At 43.4% G+C, this 22,518-nt stretch overlaps 1 protein-coding gene across 1 annotated transcript in view; it reads left to right on the plus strand.

Moving 5' to 3' along the window:
* The window catches only part of LAMA1 (laminin subunit alpha 1), a 533,346-nt gene that overhangs the window by 122,207 nt on the left and 388,621 nt on the right, over positions 1 to 22,518 (plus strand). The window contains exons 2-3 of the mRNA XM_086965467.1: positions 6,046 to 6,216; positions 10,566 to 10,678. Of these exons, the coding sequence (XP_086821593.1) occupies positions 6,046 to 6,216; positions 10,566 to 10,678 (284 nt within the window). The remainder of the gene's footprint in view (positions 1 to 6,045; positions 6,217 to 10,565; positions 10,679 to 22,518) is intronic.

Here is a 22,518-nt window from a genome sequence, read left to right on the forward strand (position 1 = left end):
TATATAGAGAGAACACAAACGTTCAGAAAGACAAAACAGCTATTTGTTGCGTTTTCTCCTGCACATAAAGGCAATCCCATCTCCAAAGCGGGCATTGCCAGATGGATTGTAAAATGCATTCAAATATGCTACTTAAAGGCAAAGAGAACATTAACTGTTCCTCCTAGAGCTCACTCTACACGTAAACTAGGAGCATCTATGGCATTTTTGGGAAACATTCCACTAGATGACATATGCAAAGCAGCTACCTGGGTTACACCGCACACCTTCACAAAGCACTATTGTGTAGATGTGCACACAACACAACAAGCTAGAGTGGGTCAAGCAGTACTAAAAACATTGTTTCAGACAGTTGCAACAGACACGGGCGACCACCGCTAGGGAGAGAACTGCTGTATAGTCTATTCATAATGTACCATCTGCAGCCCATATGCCTCGAACGGAATATGCTACTTACCAGTATGCATCTGTTCTTGGCATAGAGGGCTGCAGAGTGGTACATGCCCTCCCAGCCTCCCCGGGAACCTGTGTCTGTTCCAACATTATCTTATTTAGATACACTTACATGGGCATTCTTATCTGTATTCTACTATACTACTCCATCTAACCCTACTATGGCAAAACAATCTAAGGATGGAGCCGATGCCCATGCGCACTACCAACCAGGGGAGGAGTCACCAAAAGACAAAGACTCTCCAAGAGAAAAACAAAGTGCAATCATCCGAGCCCAACACCAGATGGCGATCTATTCATAATGTACCCCTCTGCAGCCCTCTATGCCAAGAACAGATGCATACTGGTAAGTAGCATATTCCTTATAAAGCGCAACATTCATCCAGGATGCTGCAGTTAGTTCCCTTCTCTGCTCTTGCATTTCAGCCGTCCCAGCGGTGTAAAAGTGGTTATTTTTTCAGGGCTTTCAGGTGAGCAGGCTATCGCATGAGGAAGCTCGCAGTATCGATGTATGGAGGCCCTTCTTTCCACCAGGTATGAAGACGCGATGTTGGGCAGGTGCCTGAACTCCTCTGGTAGCACCAGTCGGCTTCCTTGCAGGTGGAGGGAGGGCTCATCTGCTGGGAGGCTTATGGTGTTTCGTTGGGCCCCTGGCTGAGTCGCCTCGCGCAGCATGACTTGCAGGTGCACTGCTCCCACCTTACACCTACCCCTTAGGCACTGGTTCCGGGTAGTGCTGTGTGTGCACAGCAGGTTGTAAGGTATAGTCTTTCTTCTATGTTTATTTATTTATTTACATTCTGATGCACGCTACATGATTCAACTAGCTGGCACACTCTATTGTTTCACCATCTGATTCCTCGCAGAGGAGTGTATCTTCAAACGTATTTATGTTTGAAGATGCATCCCTCGTGAGGTATCTTCCAGTTAGAGCCACAGCTGTTGAAAATGTGATTAAGCTGTTGGACTTACTGGAAGGCGGTAGCACTCCTGTGTTGATGCTGATTAATACTTGAAATAAATCTACTTTTGGATTACATCCTGCTTCTGATTGCCATCATTACCGGATCAATATTCCTTCTTTACACAGGTGTGGGTCATTAAGCTGCTGCCGGGGGTGTTGTAGCATTTCAAGTGCTCCACAATCAGGCTCAGGCTCCGGGTCAGCTAGGCTGCGTCGGGAGATTCCTTTCCTTGTCCCCGGTGACAGTCTTTCAGAGCTCACGGTCCATGCAGGGGCTGAGGCTCAAGACTGGGTCTCGCAGTGGCTGTGCGGCAGGGAGGTGCGTCGTGATTCTACACTCTGTCAGGCATATGACCAAGATCTCCCCTAAGTAAGTGGTGCGGCTACCTTGATTGCTGGGTCCAGAGCAGCTGTCCCAGCGTTTAGGGTCATGTCTTTCGTGCTGGCACTGTTGACTTAATACAGTGGGTAGTTGTCACCAGGGGATGCAACAGTAGGGACGCTGTTCCCAAGGGCACATAGTCTGCATCACTCTCGCTGTAGTCACTTCGCCCACGCAGGCCCTTTAGGGGTGCGCCCCAGAGTAGGTCCGTACAACGTGCGTCTGTGAGGGTACTAACATGTAGGTGGCTGCGCAGGCCTTACCAGTGCACGCCAGTGTACTCGTGAGCGGCCTTCTTCTTGTCCTGTTCTGTCACTGTAGTCGCGCTGACAGCAGACGTGGGGGCTTAGGCGCAGGTTACACTTTCCCCCATGAGGGACAATAGAGTTCCTGCCAGTCTCCTTTCGGGGTCAGACCCTCTTGTCGCCATTGTGGTGTCATGGGCCCAGGGCCCACATGCTATATAAATAAGGCACACAGAGTTATGCTTAGTGTACTGGTAACTGGCCCAGGGCATGTGTGCCCGGCTCCTTTTATTAACTGGGTCACCTGACCAGTGACACCTGTGATGGGTGGGTGTTATACAGGGTGAAACACTAGAACGTATCCAGACGGACACTACAATGCCGATATTTTAACCCCTTCACTGCGGCGGCTATTCTGCCGCAGTGCTAAGGGGGCGGGGCGGAAATGCGGCGGGCGCATGCTGGTGACGGAACCGCTCCGTCACCAGCGTCGGTTGCGCTGTGCTTATGACGGAGCGGTTCTGTCATGGCCCCGCCCGCTCAATAGAACGCCCAGCGCAGGCGCGGAATTCGCGCCGCGCAGGAGCGTCGGGCGGGCCATGACGGAACCGCTCCGTCATCAGCAGGGGAGGGGTTAAAAGAGCAAATCGGGAGATTTAAAAAAACGGAACCAGGAACATTTTATTTTTTCATTGAAACAGAAGCAATTTCAGGCAGGAGACAGAAAAAATAAAGCCATTTTTGACTTCTAAAATCGAGAGTCTCCCTTCCGAATAGTGTCTTTTGGCATATATGGGTCAGCGTTCATGGAACTGAAATCATTTGCAGGGGGTAGGCAGCGTTTTTCTGTGACTTCCAGAAACCTCTCTGAGCAGCCCTGTGGAAGTTAGCGAGTTAACATCTGCTATGAATGAACATTCTTCAAATGTTCAGCTAAATGAAGTGCCATGCCTGACTGCACACCGCCAGCACCGGCTGCATATCTGCGCTAAGAATCACTAACTGCTGTTATTGTTCGGACCACTTGGCGCGCGAGAAGCCGTGTGCGATAGCCGCAAAGCCACGTGGGAAACGCTCGGAAACATGCTTGTTAGGCACGTAGGGCCCTGAGCAGATGCAGGTGAACGAGTTTAAACAACGTCGAAGTACCTGACTTTATAAGTTTGCAGCAGTTAGCGACTTTGGAGATATTTGTAAAAACTATTCCTGCTTCAATCAGTGAGAATTTAAGTCAGTACTCAATTCCTAGGATCAAAAGAACGAGGGTTGTCATGATTCTCCCAGATAAGAGGAATTATTGTGAAACAGTAGGGGAATTATTCCTGCATATATTCCCTCCTGTAGAGGAAGAATAACTCAGGGCCGACTTTAGCACTGGTGGCGCCTGGTGTGACAATCATTTTCGGCGCCCCCACACCCAATGACCACCTCCTCGGATTTTCTCACTTCCACCAGGCAAAAGTGCCTTTTCATTTCTCCAATTTTAAAATATTGCTAAACACAGCGCCCCATCTGAGGTCAGCGCCCCTCCACAGGTCAAGACCCTGTGCGACCGCACCAGTCGCACTATCCCTAAAGCTGTCACTGGAATAACTGTAACCATTGTTCAAGGGATGATATTGTGCCTGCCGTAATTGACCGGGGAGCGGGAGTATAGTGCATATTCGGAGCATCCGCAGCTTCAACACCACCGATTTTTAGGTCTTGCCAACAGAGAGATTTTAGCTGTCGGTTATCAAAGACCTGTTATGGCCAGTACCAAATACTCACAGTAGGCTTTAGGATAGCCAATTGCTTGCTATTGGTTCGTTTCCCTGTAAATTTCATTTACTTGCGTCTTATTTCATAGCTTTCTTATCTCTTCTCGTTTTTGTCCGCCCCCTGAAGCACAGCGTCTTTGCTTTTCATATCTCCATATGAAGAATTAACTTTTAGGTCTCTCCAAAGTCCTCACATGCGCGGTCTGTTGCAAGAGAAACATTGTTATCTTAGAGTGTGTTTAGAGCTGACACGTGTCTTACGATTGGTTGGTTTCATTGTCCCTCCCATTTACTTGTTTCTTATTCATTATCCGTGTGGTCTTTCCTGCCTCTTCTTGTGTTTTTCACTTCACTAGAGCATGGGTGCATAACTATGTTCTTCCACTGCTCGCTTTTAAAGGCACAACCTTTTTCTTTTTGCTTGCGCTCCACGAGAGTGCATATGTTTTCCTTCTGTCTCTCCCGCATCCCTCTCACCCACCCCCGCTGTGCTCTGTGTTCCTCTCTCTTGGCCGTGTGCACCTCCCCCAAACCTATGAGTGCTTTTTTCCCCATCAGTTCTATGTTGCTTCCCCACATCAGTGTCCCCGTTTTGCTTCCAACTCACGCCCATGTGGTGTTCTACCCCCATGTTGCTTCTCCCAACCACTAAATCTTTTTCACATTTTTCCCCATTTTAGTTGCCTATTCAACTAATTACTTAAGAGAAAAAAAAAGGTGGACGTGTAATTTATGTATGCACTGGAGCGAAGAACTGACCTCTGTAGACACACACAGACACATGTGACCTTCCATCTACGTGATTTGAAGAGGCCACCGTGTGAGAATAAGAAGGAATCCTTCTCCACCTGCTGAGACTTAATTTGCCTCTCCAGTGTGGTACACGCTAACCAATTTTCTAGAACTGAGAAATTGGTTATCTATTGTCAAGGGGGACCTGCTAATTTACAAAAAACCCTGGCATATTTGCAAGCCCCTAGTGTCCGGAGTGTCATTTTGTTTTTGACGCTCCGGTGGCGCTGTTGGCTGGCCCATATTTACAAGGACAAGCAAAGCCACTTTGCATAGCTTTACATGGCCTTATAAATATGGCCTTTTCACGCAGTACTTTACATTAAAGGGGCGTGTCATGGGTGTTGCTGTGGGTGTTCCCACGTAGCATCCATGGCTTTTTGACACTGTCTCAGATTTACAAGGATTGGTAAATCTGAGGCAGCGCTAAAAACTAACGCCTTTCAAGGGGGCATTAAAGTGGCACAACGCAGAGAAATACTTTTATTTATACTCACTTTTTGCTCTTTCTATGTGTGCTGCATTCTGAGGTGCACAACACCATTAATGAATGTTTTTGTGCAGAAAGTTGTCCTTTCATGCACAAACACAATCACTCCTGCACCATAATACAAGGGTGCCTGCGTTGCGCACGGCTGCTGTTTAAGTGCCGGCACAGGGGTGCCCATATTCCTGTAAATATGGCACATCCCTGCATTTTTTGAAGTTACGCAGCTCGATGTAGCAAAATTGATTGCAGCGCTGCCCCATTTCATTGTAAATATCCCCCCTCCCCCATTGCCTCTACCAGAAATCTTCCTTAGGGGGAACAGCCATGACAACGCGGGGATTACACCGCAATGCCATTACAACGCAGGGATTACAACGAAAGTAGTTACAACGACTTTCGCTGGAAGGCGCTGTTGGATAGGGAATAGTTTAAATTTCTATCCAACACCTTCCCTACTGTCAACGTGGGCTGGAGTTGGAATAGAAAATGAAACTATTCCACTATCCAGCGCCCTCCAGCGAAAGTCGTTGTTGTTTTGTAATCCCTGCGTTGTAATGGCATGCGGGGTAAAAGCCCGCGTTGTAATGCCATACAACCTTCCTTAGGACATCCAAACACTTTCACCTATTATATGAAACATGTACCTGCACAGCTGAGAATCAAACTGTGAATTTACAGGCAAATGACGCAAAGAGCAGCAGATTTTGAGCTACCCCTTCTTCCTTGATTAGATATATCATTCTGAATGACACACCACGCATATGTATCCGACTGTATATTTGCTCCATCTGCACAATGCCCTTTCTTTTTTATTGATTTTCTGAGTTTTATTTAAAAATTTCAGTAAACTGCAGAAGACCAAATCCTCTTTGCCCCAGTATGGGAAAAGCAAATGTCCTTAATAATACAGAATCTTAACATAATGTGGACTATATCTTAATGCATGCCTTTTTTTGTAGGTCTGTTTCCTGCCATTCTAAATCTTGCCAGCAATGCACACATCACCGCCAATGCCACCTGTGGTGAAAATGGACCAGAGATGTTCTGCAAACTTGTGGAGCATGTGCCAGGCCGGCCCATACGCAATGCACAGTGCCGTGTTTGTGACCAGAACAGCGCCAATCCCAAAGGTAAGACTGGAGTTCGGGCAAATCAGCTACAATATTTCATTGTCTCTTTCTGTATCACTTGTCTGCTTTTCATGTTGACACTCAGTCTTGACGTAGCAAAATACATATATATATATATATATATATATATATATATATATATATATATATATATATATATATATACACACACACACACACACACATATATATATATATATATATATATATATATATATATATATATATATATATATATATATATATATATATATCATGCTCGCTTTCCGTCAGACTCCTTTCACTCACGACCGTGTGCTCTGTATGCGGGATGACGGACACCGCGCTGGGTTTCGAGACCACAGCTTCACAGTACAAATGAACGCACTCACAGGAACGTGACCCAAACTTTTATTGGGCTCAACAGTACACCACGAAACGCATTTCGGCTGCCGCCTTTATCAATAGTGGCCGGCGCTGTCATACGGCAGATTTAAATATCCAACATTCATTAACATAAACAAAGGACATCCTGTTTACCTTTAGTCAGGTAGTCCACCATTTTTAAGAGGGCAATTTTTCCATTCTGTTGTCTATTTACATTGCAATATTGCTGATTTTTAGCCCTGGATGGGCAAATAAAAAATAACATTAATATAATACAAAAAAGGAAAGATATAAAGAGTGAAAAGAATAATTGCGCCCTGGATGGGCACACCCAAACTTTGGATATGTTCACTGTTCACAAGATTCACACATAACTCCGAGCAAAATTACAGATGCACGGCCAACTCTTCTCCACTGTTAAGACCCCCTGGTCTCTTTGTCTGATTGTCAATTATGTGCCGTGATTCTAATCTACGTAGCTGTAATAGCCTGTTCCCACCTCTTAGATCCGCGGACACCTGATCCATGCAGAAGAAACTTAACTGATCTCTGTTGCTCTGGTGAAACATCTCAAAATGCCTTGCCACCGGATAGGTGGGGTCCCTGTTCTGTTTGGCCCTGAGATGTTCCAAGATCCTGATCTTAGTGGGGTGTATAGTGCTTCCAATGTAGCACAAGCCACACAGACATACCAGACAGTACACCTTGTGGCTAGTGCTACAATTCATTAGACTCTTGATTTTCTTTGGTTCTTTCGTACCTGGTATATTGTATTCCAACACCTTTATGCTATTTTTGCAAGCTTTGCACTTCAGACATGGGTAAAATCCCGCCAATTTCCCAAACAGCGACATTTTATCATCTTTCTCACAATGGCTCTGAACTAGGCTACTTCGTAGAGATCTTGCTCTCCTAAAAGTAACAAGGGGCGCCTTCGGAAGATCCTTTCCAATAATTGGGTCGGATCTTAAGATGTGCCAATTCTTTGCAAACATCTGCCTAATTTCTAGGGCGTCACATGAATAATCCATAATCATTCTCAGGCTGTTGGTTTCCACATCCTTCTTTTTCGCTCTTGCTACATTGGCAGCCCCCCCCAGATATCAGATCTTTCTCGGCTTGCTGATCAGCTTTGAGTTTAGCCTCTATGAGCGCTGTCTTACTATAGCGCCTTGCTTCAAACCTCTTGCTGCTTTCTGCTGCAGCTGTTTCATAGTCACAATGGCGTGTGCCGTTTCTCTTTATCCTCAAAAATTCGCCATATGGGATACTTGATATTGTTTTTCCCGGATGGCAACTAGCTGCGTGTAGCACAGAATTCCCTGCGGTGGGTTTCCTGTGCAGCACCATGCACAGTCTTCCATCAGCAGCGAACACCTTAAAATCTAAAAAATTCACTGTTTCTGTGCTAAATTCGCCTGTGAACTTGAGATTGAGGTTGTTGTTGTTAAGTACCTCAATATATGTCCTGGTAGACTCTTCTGTGCCTTTATAGACGATATATATATATATATATATATATATATATATATATATATATATATATATATATATATATATATATATATATATATATATATATGATTTTCACACATACAGAGAAAACCGGGGAAACCATGCACTCAGGTATGCTGTAAAGACATATTTATTGTCAAATTCCTCATGACACTTATCAACCATAAAGGATATAGGTCAAGATCACGAACAAGACCCTTTGTGGTCGAAATGCATCATGAGAATTTGGCAATAAATCAATAAAGGTACCTACACAGCATACCTGAGGGCACGTTTTTCTCGGTTTTAATTATAACATTATATTGGCACCTCCTTCGATTCAACGCACCACCCCCACAAGGGCACAGAGGTCAGGAGTAGTATATGTTTTGGGTAAATATATGTTAAAATTGGATATCCCATATACTCATGTATCATTTATAGGTCAATTAATACATAAAAGTTGGAAAACAATAAATTGTTAACAAACAGCAGTTTCCTTTAAAAACGCAGCATGTACATTTAGAGACTAAGGGGCACATGCATCAACCTATTTAGGAAGTGCAAACGGTGCGAATCGGTAAATTCGTCCGTTTGCACTTCCTAAATACGTTTTTGGGATGCATCATGCATTTTTGTGAAAATCGCTATTTTTAGCGATTTCCAAAAATGCGATTGCTTTTAAGGAATCGCAATTTTGCGATTCCTTAAAAGCAATGCATCATTGTTTTGAAATTTGCGATTTTCAAAATAGGGGGTGCAAATTACCACGAGGTTGAACCTCGTGGTAATTTGCGAAAATGTTTAAATATGCACAAAAATGCATTTTTTAAAGTGTAATGTTACAGACACACATGTCCTTAGGACATGTGTGTGTGAAACATGCACTTAAAAATACATTACAGGGATGCAGGGGGGGTCCTTTGATCCCCCCCTGCACCCATGTAATGCATGAACAAATTGCGATTCTAAAAAAGAAAATCGCAATTTGAAAATGCCTTCCCATTGATTACTATGGGCCTTTTGGCCCATAGGAATCATTGGGAATTGCGAAATCGCAATTTAGTATTCCCATAATATTTGCGATTCGGTAAAAATTGCGATTTTTACAGATTCTCAAATATTATGGGGAAAAAATCATGCATCCCATTTTGCAATTCCTAATTTGCGATTTTCTAAAAATCACAAATTAGGAATTGCAAAATCAAACAATGATGCATGTGGCCCTTTGGCCCACATGCATCAAAGTCAATTGCATTCGCAAACGGTGCGAATCGCAATTTTTGTCCGTTTGCGAATGCAATTGACTAATTTGGAATGCATCATGCATTTCGCACTTTTAGGAATCGCAACCATGTTGCGATTTCTAAAATTGCGATTGCATTTAAGAAATCGCAATTTGAGATTTCTTAAATGCAATGCATGATTATTTTTAAATAGCGAATTTGCAATTTGGAAGGGGTAAATTAGCATGAAGTTGAACTTCATGGTAATTTACCGAAAACTTTCAAATATGCACAAATTGCATTTTTGAAAGTTTTAATTTACACACACACATGACCTTGGGGCATGTGTGTGTGTAAATTGGATTTAAAGTTACATTTCAGGGGTGCAGGGAGGGGTCCTTTGGACCCCCCCCAGCACCCTTGAAATTGCATTCACATTTTGCGATTCGCAATTTGAAATTCACAAAATGTGAATGCCTTCCCATTCATTCCTATGGGCCTTTTGGCCCACAGCAATCAATGGGAAGTGTTTTCCTTAATTGCGATTCGCAAATTGTGAATCGCAATTAAGGAAAAATACAGAATCGCAAAAAATATTGCAATTTTTTAATGCATAGCATTTTGCGATTTCTTAATTGCGATTCCTTAATTTTCGCAATTAAGAAATCGCAAAATGTAACAATGATGCATGTGGGCCTAAGGTGCATCTATTTTCTGAATCTGTATTTGATGAATACAAGCTTTAACAATTTTGTTTCAAATTCGCAAAGAAAAAAGTATGTACCTGAAGATGAATACCTACATTTTGGCTATAGTTTGGTCGAACACAAAGTTAAAGCTACAGTTCAGCGAAAAACCCTATTGGTTCTTAACTTTGCAAAAATTAAGTACCATAGTGAAAATTGTACTCCTGGTGAGGGACAGGGGCACAGTTTTCTGAAGTTGTGTTAGTCTTCAATGGATCACAGGGAGACTATTGTCTTGTTTCCAAGCTAAACGATTTGTAGTGCTGTTCCATGCGGAGAATCAGACTTTTTTGTAAGTGAACATGTCCTACAACCAGCTACTGGTGCACATTTGTAGTAGGTATTCCAGGCCTGTACTACCATATTCATGATAAACTGCCAATGTGAGGACTCTCAAACTGCACCTCATACATTGTGTTCTTTAGATGGCTGGTCTGTTTAAAGTATTTGACCTGATACACACTGTTTAATCACCTTTTCAGATTACTATATTGTTTAATGGGGTTTCTCTTTACAGAAAAGCATCCTATCACAAATGCCATTGACGGGACAAACAACTGGTGGCAAAGCCCGAGCATTCAGAATGGAAGGGAGTACCATGGGGTCACCATCACCCTGGACTTGAAGCAGGTGAATACATAGTACTGGATATGGAGTGCTTGTCTTGAAAATGGCAATATTTTCTTGTTTTTTTTTTATCTAAGTAAATGTGCCATATATTGTGGCATTGTGCATTGTGGAGAAGTGTGGCTCAATGATTAGAGCAGGCAGACCTCGATGCATACCTCTGGCCAGGGACCAGGGTTCGATTCCTGCCCTGGCATATCTCAGGCGGATCTCAGGCTCATTAATTTCCCTGACTGGATATTCTCGTGAGGCAATGCCTATTCTGATCATGGGTCCCACGCTGCAACTCTGGGCAATAGCTTGCTTAGTCTCCACAACTGCTCCCACAAGGCGAGGGATGCTTGGTCTTCACCATGGGGGTGCCCAGGAGTGGATACTTCACAGGGAAAGCCAGGATGGGTTCCCTTGCGGTATTCGTACAAGCACCGGGAAACCCACTGCGGGTAGCTGTGAGCTATACAAGTACAAAAACAAACAAACATAGTACTATGTAAAATAGGCTAGGGGAAAGTGATACTTCGGCTGGCCTGGTCATTTATGGCTAAAAGATGAGACAGTTAGGCATGAAGTAGTCTTGGGATGAATAATGCCTCAAGTGGTAGGACAATCCATCCTTAGGGATTGGCTACACAAGGATCCTCATACATTGTAACACTTGTTTAGTGAATTAAAGAAGCTTTTTACCTACTTTTTAAAAATGGTTTTTCTCATGAGTGTGGTTTCAGGCAGCAAATCTAAGACCACTGTAACAAACTCTCTCTTTGTTCGCAGGGAAGATTAAGTGGTTTACCAAAATATGAGGGAAGGGGGTGATAAAACAATGGAAATTATATGCTGCTATGCTGTTTTCAAAGTAGCTCTTGGACCTTGTTCATAAGGGCTTGAGGCAAATAGGTTTGGCCACGTAGACTTAATAGTTCCGTAAGCAGAATGGGCATTGAATTCAGTGCTCAGATGGTGCTGCCAAAGGGGAGAGCACTTTCCTACTGGAGTCCTTCTCAGAAGGGCACCTCACGTAGGGCCTGATTTCAAGTTGGATGGAGCGGTATCCCAAGGTGGAATTCTTGGCTGCGCAAATATAGCTTGCCTGGTGGAATTTAATATTACTCAATAGCAGGCCAGGCCACAACCTATATCAGATATTATTTTTTTGTGTTGACACTTTTCAATTTTAACCTTCCTGACTGACCACATTATATGTCAGATTTTATTTTTATTTGAGGACATTTTACATTTTAACCTCCTTGACTGACCCCCACATCCTGCACAAGATCCATTATTTGCATTTGCCACCTGTTCATAGCTAATGGTAAATGGGAGCGTTAATCTCTGCTGACAAGGGTGTACGGTACAGAATGTTATGAATCCGCAAGACTATTACCCTGTTCCATGAGATTAGCACAGAAAGGGGGGATTTCGATGCAGCACTACTGTCTGAAATGATTAATTCATGGCACCCAGTATATTCACCTAAAGCTACCCAGCTTGTGATAGGGCCTTGGTTGATACTTTCCTCTTAACCTAACTGTTTTGAAGTAACGTGTTACTCAACCGCATACCCAAGAAATCCTACTCAACTTTCAGACCCCTATTCCTCATATACAAAGTTTTCTAATCAAAATAATACTTAGAAATCTCAGATAAACTTCCTATATTGAGGTTAGTGCACTTTTGCAACGTTAAAAAAAATCTGTTTATTGAAAGTTTTCTAAGTACCAAAACGTATTGAAACGTGTGCACTTATCAAAATTCACATTGAGACTAACTGTATGTTCGATAAGCTGGAAAGCACCTGTAGCGTAAATTATAACTCCATCAACCAACCAGTCCCAGGTGCAAGTCTACACTCTCAGCATTAAAGTTTACAGTACTACAGGTATCATATTGACATTGCAGGAGTAATTTTCCAATCTACATGATCTGATTTACTTACCAGAATGTGTAAGATATTGCAGTATATTACATTTTCATCTTTAAGGTGGATGGGGATATGTATCATGATCTTCCTCTTTGCCCTCCCATATCCTTCTTCCCTAAATGTAGGTAATTGTTTTGGGACCTCCTTGCTTGTCTGTGTAGTAGCAACAGCAGACAGGAGTGGGTATCCCAGCTGATTTTGGTTGGAAAATATTTCTAATTACCAAGTAGCTCAAGGCGGGTTATCATCGTTTGACCCCACCAGGGAAAGTAAGATTGTGTCCTGCTGATCCAAATTCACTGTCTTCTCACCATTTCATGAGAACACTTGTGGTGCAGCACCCTCCATTTTGGGCAGTTTTAATTTTAGACCACCCTTTGGCAACTGGGGGAGCAGTGCTTGACTCCCAATGCACTGTAACGCCCGCTCTCGCCAACAAGAATGTTAAAGTTGGGAATCTGTATGTGTATTTTTGTTGCCTCTTGGTCCTAGACATTAAGCCCAACTCTTCCAAAGACGATTTCGCCTCATAACCCTAACATCTCAAGTACAGAAAAGCCAGCTTAGGCAGCTGCTCCTTCTCAGGCCCAGGGATGTGAAGCCCTGTTTGAAATATCCTTAAGCTCTAGCACAGTCAACTAGGAAAAAACATAAACCCTCTTCAAAAAGCTGCTTCTCCAAATGATATCCATTGTAACATTATTGACTACAGAGACAGTTATTACAGTCACTTGAATGTTGGGCCAAAGGCAAGCCAAAGGACAGTTAAGGAGGCTAAGTAAAATCGAGTCATATTTTTAACAGGCCTCAAAGTTAGTTATGCAAACAAAACAGGTGATGGACAGAATGTGGATCAATGTCACACATTCACCCCAGTCCAAAGATCTGGGCCCATATCCATCGTTTTTTTGCACTCCACACCACCCTGGGTTAGACAATGGCGATATGCAAATCAGCTCTGACCTGTGCCCCATGGGAACAGTCCAGTCCGAACTACAAAAGCCATGTCCTTCCCAGAACGGAATCAAGCATCCGAGGACCGGACCGGTTTCGAGGTAACACCTCTCATCAGCCCGGCTAGCTTGACTCCAGTGGTGTGGAGTGCCTGGGACCCACGTCTGAGCATCCCCAGCGCACTTATGGCAGAATTTGCAAACAAAACAGGTGATGGACAGAATGTGGATCAATGTCACACATTCACCCCAGTCCAAAGATCTGGGCCCATATTCATCGTTTTTTTGCACTCCACACCACCCTGGGTTAGACAATGGCGATATGCAAATCAGCTCTGACCCTGTGCCCCATGGGAACAGTCCAGTCCGAACTACAAAAGCCATGTCCTTCCCAGAACGGAATCAAGCATCCGAGGACCGGACCGGTTTCGAGGTAACACCTCTCATCAGCCCGGCTAGCTTGACTCCAGTGGTGTGGAGTGCCTGGGACCCACGTCTGAGCATCCCCAGCGCACTTATGGCGGAATTTGCAAACAAAACAGGTGATGGACAGAATGTGGATCAATGTCACACATTCACCCCAGTCCAAAGATCTGGGCCCATATCCATCGTTTTTTTGCACTCCACACCACCCTGGGTTAGACAATGGCGATATGCAAATCAGCTCTGACCCTGTGCCCCATGGGAACAGTCCAGTCCGAACTACAAAAGCCATGTCCTTCCCAGAACGGAATCAAGCATCCGAGGACCGGACCGGTTTCGAGGTAACACCTCTCATCAGCCCGGCTAGCTTGACTCCAGTGGTGTGGAGTGCCTGGGACCCACGTCTGAGCATCCCCAGCGCACTTATGGCGGAATTTGCAAACAAAACAGGTGATGGACAGAATGTGGATCAATGTCACACATTCACCCCAGTCCAAAGATCTGGGCCCATATCCATCCCAGACGTGGGTCCCAGAGCCTCCACACCACTGGAGTCAAGCTAGCCGGGCTGATGAGAGGTGTTACCTCGAAACCGGTCCGGTCCTCGGATGCTTGATTCCGGTCTGGGAAAGATATGGCTGTTGTAGTTCGGACTGGACTGTTCCCATGGGGCACAGGGTCAGAGCTGATTTGCATAAAGCCATTATCTGACCCAGGGTGGTGTGGAGTGCAAAAAAGGATGGATTTAGGCCCAGATCCTTGTACTGGGGTGAATGTAAGACATTGATCTACATTCTGTCCATCAAATTGTTTTTTGTAATTTTCTCCCTGAGTGTACTGGGGTAGCCCAGACGTGAGTCCCAGAGCCTCCACACCACTGGAGTCAAGCTAGCCGGGCTGATGAGAGGTGTTACCTCGAAACCGGTCCGGTCCTCGGATGCTTGATTCCGGTCTGGGAAAGATATGGCTGTTGTAGTTCGGACTGGACTGTTCCCATGGGGCACAGGGTCAGAGCTGATTTGCATATAGCCATTATCTGACCCAGGGTGGTGTGGAGTGCAAAAAGGATGGATTTAGGCCCAGATCCTTGTACTGGGGTGAATGTAAGACATTGATCTACATTCTGTCCATCAAATTGTTTTTTGTAATTTTCTCCCTGAGTGTACTGGGGTAGCCCAGACGTGGGTCCCAGAGCCTCCACACCACTGGAGTCAAGCTAGCCGGGCTGATGAGAGGTGTTACCTCGAAACCGGTCCGGTCCTCGGATGCTTGATTCCGGTCTGGGAAAGATATGGCTGTTGTAGTTCGGACTGGACTGTTCCCATGGGGCACAGGGTCAGAGCTGATTTGCATAAAGCCATTATCTGACCCAGGGTGGTGTGGAGTGCAAAAAAGGATGTATTTAGGCCCAGATCCTTGTACTGGGGTGAATGTAAGACATTGATCTACATTCTGTCCATCAAATTGTTTTTTGTAATTTTCTCTCAAAGTTAGTTATGGCATTATTAAATTAAGCTTGCTAGTGTGTTAGTCCTTCCCTTACTTTGTTCCTTCACTGCTGTTTGCCAATGCTTTGAAGGAATTCAGTGTTCTGTAAGAGATTCCAAAGCAGTCAAATGATAGTAGCTATGGACTGTGTTATGTGTTTTGTATTTGACTGTCACACTCAGTCTTCCAATGCGCAAAGAGGATTACCTCTCTTGAGACGGGTTCTCAAAGCAAGAAAACAAGAACAAACAGTATGATTGGGGAAGTGAGGGGCACAGAGTAGCCAAAAAGAATACAGTTGTCAGTATCCGATGTGGTCTGCTGTATGAGACAGTTACGGACATTCCCAACAGGGAAAAGAGGAGTTTTGTTACATCCTATGCCAGGGTTTTTTCTACCATATTATTAAGGATAATTGGATTGCTGAGTGCCCAAACTTAAAAGGCCAGTAAAAGCATAACAATTGAAGGGGCAAATACAGCAGGGTTACTTTTTTATCAGACAGACTGACCGGTTACCTTCACTCCCTATAGTAATTTTATTGATGCTTGTAGACAAACCTCCCACAAGAATAAAAAGACATACCAGATCGAGTCTCAAATGATCCAAGTACTACTGAAAGTCAATACATCTACAAACATTAACCAAACCACCTCCCGTCTAACTCTAAAGCTTTTGACCCATCTACTCAAAGAGCTCAGAAACATGAAAACCTATTTACACCACTCATATCTGAAAGACTGTATTACCTCCACCATGTTATCTAACGTAAGGCTCATATTGTTTTTGAATAATTATCTGACACTCTTGATTTTTCATTTATGTATTTCATCATTTCTGTGAAGCACTCGGTTGTCCATGTGTTTTTAGGCCCTCGCTATACATTAAGAGGGTCATAAAAATAGCCTACAGATGTAACAAGAAAACAGATTCTTACCATGATGTCCTCCCCCCAGCTGATACAGTTTATAAGACTTCATTACGTTTTGCCAAAGGGCTGTTTCACCTTGTAGGGCAGGTAAGAAATGTATACAATTCTGTTCACCTAATAGCTTTCAGGATCTTCATGTGGCATGCTATATCACACTGCATATGTTGATACATTTGCTTTTGTGATGTTGATTTATACATATTCTTTCTTGGGGGATGCCAGTGGACAATTAAAACAACTAAAACGTTCTCAAATTCGGTTGGTCTGCTGGAATTTGAAAATCAAGTTCATCACCATTGTGTTTTTGTATAACACTGAAACCCTTATGTTACCATGCACGATATCGGCACGAAAGAGAGAAATTGGCCCCAACTGAACACATTTGCTTTGAGATCCTTTCTAACGAAACCATTGGTGGTTGAATCACATTTGTTTTGGTACCCAATTCCACATTGATCTGACCTATTTGTTTAGGTTCTCCATTTAACAGACCTGAATTGGAAATGCTCTTATTTTTTGCTATCTGGGTCATTAGTGAGCTCTTATTATCTGACCGCAGTATTCGGCCTCACCTGTAGAGTGGCAGCCTTTCCTTCAAACACTAGAGTTCCACCAAAGAGAAAATTAGAACCAGTGTCAAAATATTACATTTGATCCTGACATGTACTGGAAGCTTGGGCATCATATTTCTCACTGGCGTGATATGGCTCCTCTAAGGATGTTCATTATTGCCCTTGTTGCTGATTTGCAATATCTGGAGTTTCCCAATTTTTCCCTAAGTAGTTCCCATCAGCAGGAAACTACAGTAGTATTTTAACTTTCTTCAGCTGTGACTTCATCTATAGAGCTGATCTCTATCACTGCATCATTGCCAGTGCCATTATAAACAGAGTCTCATAGGTAGCTTGGAAATGTGTAACTTTCAGATATTCTTTTGATTTATCCTCATTTTAAGTGAGATGTTAAATCTTTCTCTTTCGGTGCGGAGTGCACCCTGGAACTAGGTCTCTTCTGGTATTTGACACTGGACTATACAGCTACGGTTCCTCAAGGGTACCAGGTTCTGAGCAATGGAATCTGATGTTCTTACGCTACACGTAGCGTGCCTAATAATCAACGAGGTATGTCACATGGGCATTTGAACCTTTCAAAGTTATTGGGCCTCGTTCAAAAGAATGAGAGCCTAGCTCAAACAAGGACGTATCCAAATATTTACAGCAGAATGGAGAAGCGGGTCTGCAAATTATGGGTAGTGCGAGTCAAGGGTCTTCAGAAGTGCATCATTGAAGGCATCATAAGAGGCGAAGCAAGGAGATGGTGGCTTGTTTTAAGACACAAGGAATTAAAGTTAGAAATGCACATTTGGATGGGGTGACTGGTGTTCAGTGAGGAATGTCAATGTTCATGTGGATTACGGTATGGGTAGAGCAAAATGGGTTAATAATAGATTGAAAACTTTGCCACTGAGGTAAATATGATGAGGTGGTCCAAGTGGTTACTGTGAGAGTGGGTGGGGCTAGAATGGGGACTGGAAACAATGCTACCCTATATCTCACTGTGAGGTTTCCATTTGTGTTACCTCACATTCGGCTAGCCGACAAACATTTTTTTTCAAATCCCACTTTGGGAAGAGGTTGAGTGGCTACATTCAGTGATGAGTGCAGTGCTCTACAAGATACCTGAGAAGGCAAGGGCAAGTAGATGCCTCTGGACATTTAGGAGATGGCAACAAAGGCATATTTCTGCCCTGTACTACTTTCCGCTTGTAGTGATTGCCTTTCTTTCTGCCTTATGGTTTGAGGAAGTGTTTGAGGTTTTTTGCTTTCAGTTGTTGAACGAATATGGGCAAGCAGTGCTTTGTTGGCAAACATTTTCTGCTGGCCATATTAGCGCACTTTTCTAGGGTGCAATGCAATTCTGGTCTAACAACTAGAATCTCAAATTTAGAGGTTTGGTTACCATGGGTGACGGATCCTTTTCTCTTGTAGGGTCTCGTCTGTGGAATACCTCTCATTCAGAATCTTAGATTCAATTGCAAACTCAACTTGTTGAAAGAAAGAACTGAAATCTAGTTGTTTCTTTACTGTGAAAACCTTCTTTGTCCCTCTTCCGTTGGGCTGAGCCTTGATTCGATTAGGCAAAGTGATGTCATTCCAAAAAGCAAAGGTTTCATTCAGTAGAGCCTGAGAAAAAAGCCCAGACGAAACGTATGACTAAAACATGTTGCGTGGTCAACACTAATTGAGTAAATGGTTCCGGCTGGGACCTGGCTGGGACCTAAGGTGGTCAATTAATAATGCAGCTGTTCACACACATAATCCATTCCATATTTATTTCCATTTAAAGGGTATGAATCAGCATTGTCTGTTAGGGCAGAGCTCATCTCACCACTAAATAGGAAAGTCAATTTGATTTTTCAGAATGAACAAAAAAGTCCAAGTGTTCTTTTCTGAAATTCAATATTTATAGATTTTTTACTACCCTAGTTTTAATATTTGATCAACCAACACACACTCTGTGCATAATAGAATATCATATTTTAGAAGTAAAATATTATGGGGGCCTTCAACATTTAGACCCAGATTTATGAAGCATTTGTGTTGTTCTTGCGTTGTGAAAGGTGTACCTTAGGTGGAGCATGACATTCCCATGTATCCACCCTTGCATTGTGGCACATTCACAGATTTACTGAAGCAAATAATCCTGGAAATGTGTGAAAAGGCCACACCTTCCACAGAGAGGTGTATGAAGGAGGGATATCTGTATTTCTCCTCGTTATTTCCTCTTTTCATGCAACAAACATAGAAAGAAGAAATGCCTCTAAACATTGTTTTTGTGCAGGAATGTGCCCTTTCCTGCACCAAAATAATTCTGCCCAATACACAAACACCCTTGCTGTATGGTGCAAGAGTGCCTGTATTGGCCCTAGGCTGCCTACAATGCACCAGAGCAAGGGCAGAGCAGAAATGCTCCATATCTTTGTAAATATGGAGCATTTCTGCTCTCTCTCTTTCATGCATTACAGCGCAGCTACTTTGCTTGATGCCCTGCATTGCGTGAAGTATTAGTTAATGTGCCCGAGTGTTAAAACAAGGTTGCAAATAATGTTTTCTCTGGGTCTCTGGCCTGATTATATGCCTGATCTCAACCTTAGTGGGCAAGTATGAGAAGTAATATGTTAAAATTGCTTTTGTGCCCGTTTTGCATGCGTAGTTGTTACTGAGCGTCTCAAGATTTTATGATCACGATTGTCAAGGCCTGAAAACAAAAATGTGAGAGTGCACAAAGGGGAGAAAGCACTTTTTCGCTCATCTCCTAATTTGTATCAATGCTGTAAAGCGGCACAAACACTGATTGCAACAGTTTTTATTGGAGGACTCGTGTCCAAATATGACAGTAATAAGCATAATAGTCATAACTGATTTACATTGACAGGTGTTGTGGCGTGTAGCATATTTGGGAGTGAAAATTTCAAATAGTTAAACTTTAAAAGACACCACTGATTTGTAAGTTAAAACACGTGCATTTACTTTATCGCATCAAAAAGTAAACAAGTTTAGGTTTTGCACACACATATTATAGCCTTATAGCCCGCCGTAGAAGGCTATTCCGGCTATTAAAGGCCCTCTCCAGCGTTAAAGACCTCGAGCCGAAGGTGAGGGCCTTTCACAGGGGAGAGGGACTTTAATAGCGGTATAGCCCATCTACGAAGGGCTATAAGGCTATTAGAACATTCTGTCACTAGAGGAAAGAATGTTCTAAAAAAACAACAAAGACTTTTGGAAGCGTGAGGGGGTTGGAGTCCCCTCAGGCTCCCTGAAGCATTTGTTCACTGCCAGAACTGTGAACAAAGAAACATTGGAATGTTGGAGCTTCAGGCTTATATACCAGCCATTATAAGCCCAGAACACTCCATTGTTTTCAATGGAGCTCCCAACATTCCAATGTTCGAATTTATTTTAAAAAATTGCTAAAAAGAATATATAGCATACTTGGATTATAGACACGTGCCTTCCTTTGCGATGTGAATTAACCAAACAGCCTTGGCTAGGCCCTGTGGCCAACCCCCCATAGGCTCTCAACCCTGCACCATGCACGCCCTTCAGCCTTGCATGGCAGGTGTTGTCCACAAGCCAGGCCCTGCAACCAACTACCCATAAGCATCTTGCCCCACTCCACGCACACGGCGAGGTGGGGAAGGCGGCTGATTTTGGTCCTGGGGACCCTCAACCCAAGGCCTGGCCAATTAATAAAAGAGGAGGGGGGCACGTTCCCCTCCCTTCCTGGGCCTATTTTGGCGCCTGTGATCCTATTCCCCGGGGTCTGGCCCCTTGTTGCTTTCTGCCCTGGCCCCACCCAGGACACCCATTGTGCACTTTTGGGGACTAGGGTGAGAGTCTAATGCCCCCTTGGTCCCTGCCGGTTCCCCACTTCCAGCGGGAGCCGGCATTGCTCTCACATACAAGGAGCAGCCAAAAATGCTGCTCCCTGCAAGTGGGAGCAATACTTTTATCTGTTTGCCTGCCCGCTGTCAAACCAGATGAAAAGTCCGCTCCCAGCGGGTGGGAGCAGTTTTCCTCCTCTTGCCTGCTGGGGGGCCAACGTACTGTTTGCTCTCGCTTGAAGCGAACTGTCAAAGCTCCCGCCAAGTGACAGCAAACAACTATGTCCTGAGGGTGGACACCCCGGGACATAGGGAGCCTGTATGGTGGTTGCAGTCCCCAGGGCTATTAATGGCTCAAGGAAGGGGGCTGTGTGCCCCCTTCACCTACATTTTATTTGGCCCCTCTCTTTTGTTATTCTAAGGCCATGTGACATTTACTATTCCTACTCCAGTCACTGCAATATTAGGAAAAGTGTTGGACTTTGGAGGGGTGCAATTTACTATTCCCATTTCAGTCTGAGTAACAATAGGGAAAGCATTGGACTTTGGAGAGGCAAAATTGAATATTCCCACTACAGTCGCTGCAAAAGTGGGGAAAGTGTTAGATTTTGGAGAAGTGATAATCACTATTCCCACTCCGAACAGCACAATAGTATGGAAAGTGTTGAACTGTGAGAAGGTAAATTGTGCTATTTCTACTGCATTCTAAACAAGAGTAGGGGAATTACCTTAATTCAAACGCATGAGCAAACTCATGAAATTAGAAAAATACTAAACTCTTAATGAAAAAACATAAAATATATATAAATATATGTATTACAAAAACTGTATGTATGTATGTATTGGCATTTATATAGCGCACTACTTACCCGTAGGGTCCCAAGGCGCTTCGACCGCTGCGAAACCCTTCCTGGCTTCCCTGAGAGATGGTCCCTTAATGGGTATCTCCAGGGTGAGACCAGGCATCCCCGGCGGTCTGGTGGGGCCGTTAGTGAAGATGAGGCAAGCTAATGCCCAGAGTTGCCGAGTGTGATCGCTGATCAGAGTGGGCACCGAGGCGAGAGAATTATCGAGTCCGCTGACCCTGGTCCAGAAACCTGCCGCGCCGGGAATCGAACCCTGGTCCCGGGCCGTCCTCTGCTCTCGGGTCTGCCGCCTCTAACCAGTGGTATGTAATTACTGTTCAATAAATAATGACCAGTTAATAAATATTTGTTAATTATTATGTACATACCCACCCTGTACACTTACAAACCTAGCAGCTCATAATTATAACTAAAAAAATAGCTTTTCATGATTTACATATTTAAAATCATTAAATAATTATTTAACAAGTAACAATTAATTGTTAACTAGTTAATACTTAATTAACTTCCCACCCTAGACGTCTGCAAACCTAGCATCCCACAACTAAAATAAAACAAAAGTAAATAAGTATTCCACAAGTTACATATTTAAACTTCAAATAAATAATTACTTAATTCAGTTCCCATCCTATACCTCTACAAATCTAACAGCCCGCAACTAAAATATAAGTAAAATAAATCAGTATTCCATATTTTACATAATAAAACATCAATTAAATAATGAATTAACAATTAATAATAAATAACATTTAATTATTACCAAATTAACTTTCCATCCTACATCCTTACAAATCTAACAGCCCGCCAACAACATATACCATAATTAAATGAGTATTATATAAATCACATGTAGAAATGTAATGTTGACATGCGCGACCGC

This window comes from Lissotriton vulgaris, chromosome 4_1, assembly GCF_964263255.1.
Source record: "Lissotriton vulgaris chromosome 4_1, aLisVul1.2, whole genome shotgun sequence".
Taxonomy (NCBI): domain Eukaryota; kingdom Metazoa; phylum Chordata; class Amphibia; order Caudata; family Salamandridae; genus Lissotriton; species Lissotriton vulgaris.